The following is a 1,250-nucleotide window of genomic DNA, read 5'->3' as shown; positions in this document are numbered from 1 at the left end:
GATTAGTCTCGATAATCTTTAAACATTATCAGGAACCTGTGAATATCTGACGGTGGTGAGACGTCAGGAAGCGGCACTGCTGACGGCGTGGTGTGTCAGGTTGTTATGTTTGTGTGGGTGTTGTAGTGTCTGAGTGATTCATGGTAACAGTGTAGTTTACTGGTTGATGTGATATGAAGGTCTGAGGATCACTGGTATAACATGGTCTCTCTCGCTCACTGCCTCATACTTGTGTCTCTGAGGATTTGTTTTATTCTTTTGGTGTTTCTGTTTATGTTCAGTTTAAGTATTGACGTAAGTGAAGGTCGAGGTGTACAACATGGCCAGCACCGTGTGTACAGCTGCGTCATCTACAGCTGTGTCATCTACAGCTGCGTCATCTACAGCTGTGTCATCTACAGCTGTGTCATCTACAGCTGCGTCGTCTACAGCTGTGTCATCTACAGCTGCGTCGTCTACAGCTGTGTCATCTACAGCTGTGTCATCTACAGCTGTGTCATCTACAGCTGTGTCATCTACAGCTGTGTCATCTACAGCTGTGTCATCTACAGCTGCGTCGTCTACAGCTGTGTCATCTACAGCTGCGTCGTCTACAGCTGTGTCATCTACAGCTGTGTCATCTACAGCTGCGTCATCTACAGCTGTGTCACCTACAGCTGTGTCATCTACAGCTGTGTCATCTACAGCTGCGTCATCTACAGCTGTGTCATCTACAGCTGTGTCATCTACAGCTGTGTCACCTACAGCTGTGTCACCTACAGCTGTGTCATCTACAGCTGTGTCATCTCTAATGGCCTTTATCTCCCCCACTCACACACCTATACAGTGGTGATTACACCACTCTTAACAGCCTCCTCACCCTCGTTCTCTGCCTTAACACACCATTACCTCACACTCTACCCGACTAGCCGGGCCAGGTCTGAGAAGGTCTTATTGACATTCTCTCTTTCAAGTGGTGTACTCAGGCAGTCCCCCTGCTTCAGCCTTGCGGCGCCACTTTGCCATGAAGGAGATAATGAGGTGTTACGCCTCCCTAGACAGTTAAGTCTTTGCTATCCAAACAAAATTTATCAGCTATTTCCTGTTTACGTCGCCATCAACCCTTCCTCCCTTAATCAACTGACATAAAAGCTCACCAGTTTACATCTCAGTGGAGCTCTTCTGCCATATCCTTCACACTTTTACACACGTTCTAATGATGCAGAAGATATGAGAAACAAATTCTGTCAGTAGCAGACCTTCAATATCTA

The 1,250-nt window shown here is 46.7% G+C and overlaps 1 protein-coding gene across 1 annotated transcript; it reads left to right on the top strand.

Annotated features, from left to right (window-relative positions):
- Positions 1-319: 319 nt before the first annotated feature.
- LOC121853724 (spore coat protein SP96-like) lies at positions 320-832 on the top strand. Its single transcript, XM_042348066.1, has one exon. It carries the CDS (start codon positions 320-322, stop codon positions 830-832), a length of 513 nt encoding a protein of 170 aa, XP_042204000.1.
- The last annotated feature ends 418 nt before the right edge of the window (positions 833-1,250 follow it).

The sequence above is a fragment of the Homarus americanus genome, unplaced genomic scaffold (genome assembly GCF_018991925.1).
Source record: "Homarus americanus isolate GMGI-L3 unplaced genomic scaffold, GMGI_Hamer_2.0 scaffold15535, whole genome shotgun sequence".
Classification (NCBI taxonomy): Eukaryota; Metazoa; Arthropoda; class Malacostraca; order Decapoda; family Nephropidae; genus Homarus; species Homarus americanus.
Note: the sequence above shows the minus strand (reverse complement) of the source record. Positions and strands in the feature narration are given on the sequence as shown.

What these genes read in the sequence shown, in the direction of transcription:
- LOC121853724 (XM_042348066.1), top strand. Translation starts at nt 320, where the DNA reads ATGGCCAGCACCGTGTGTACAGCTGCGTCATCTACAGCTGTGTCATCT.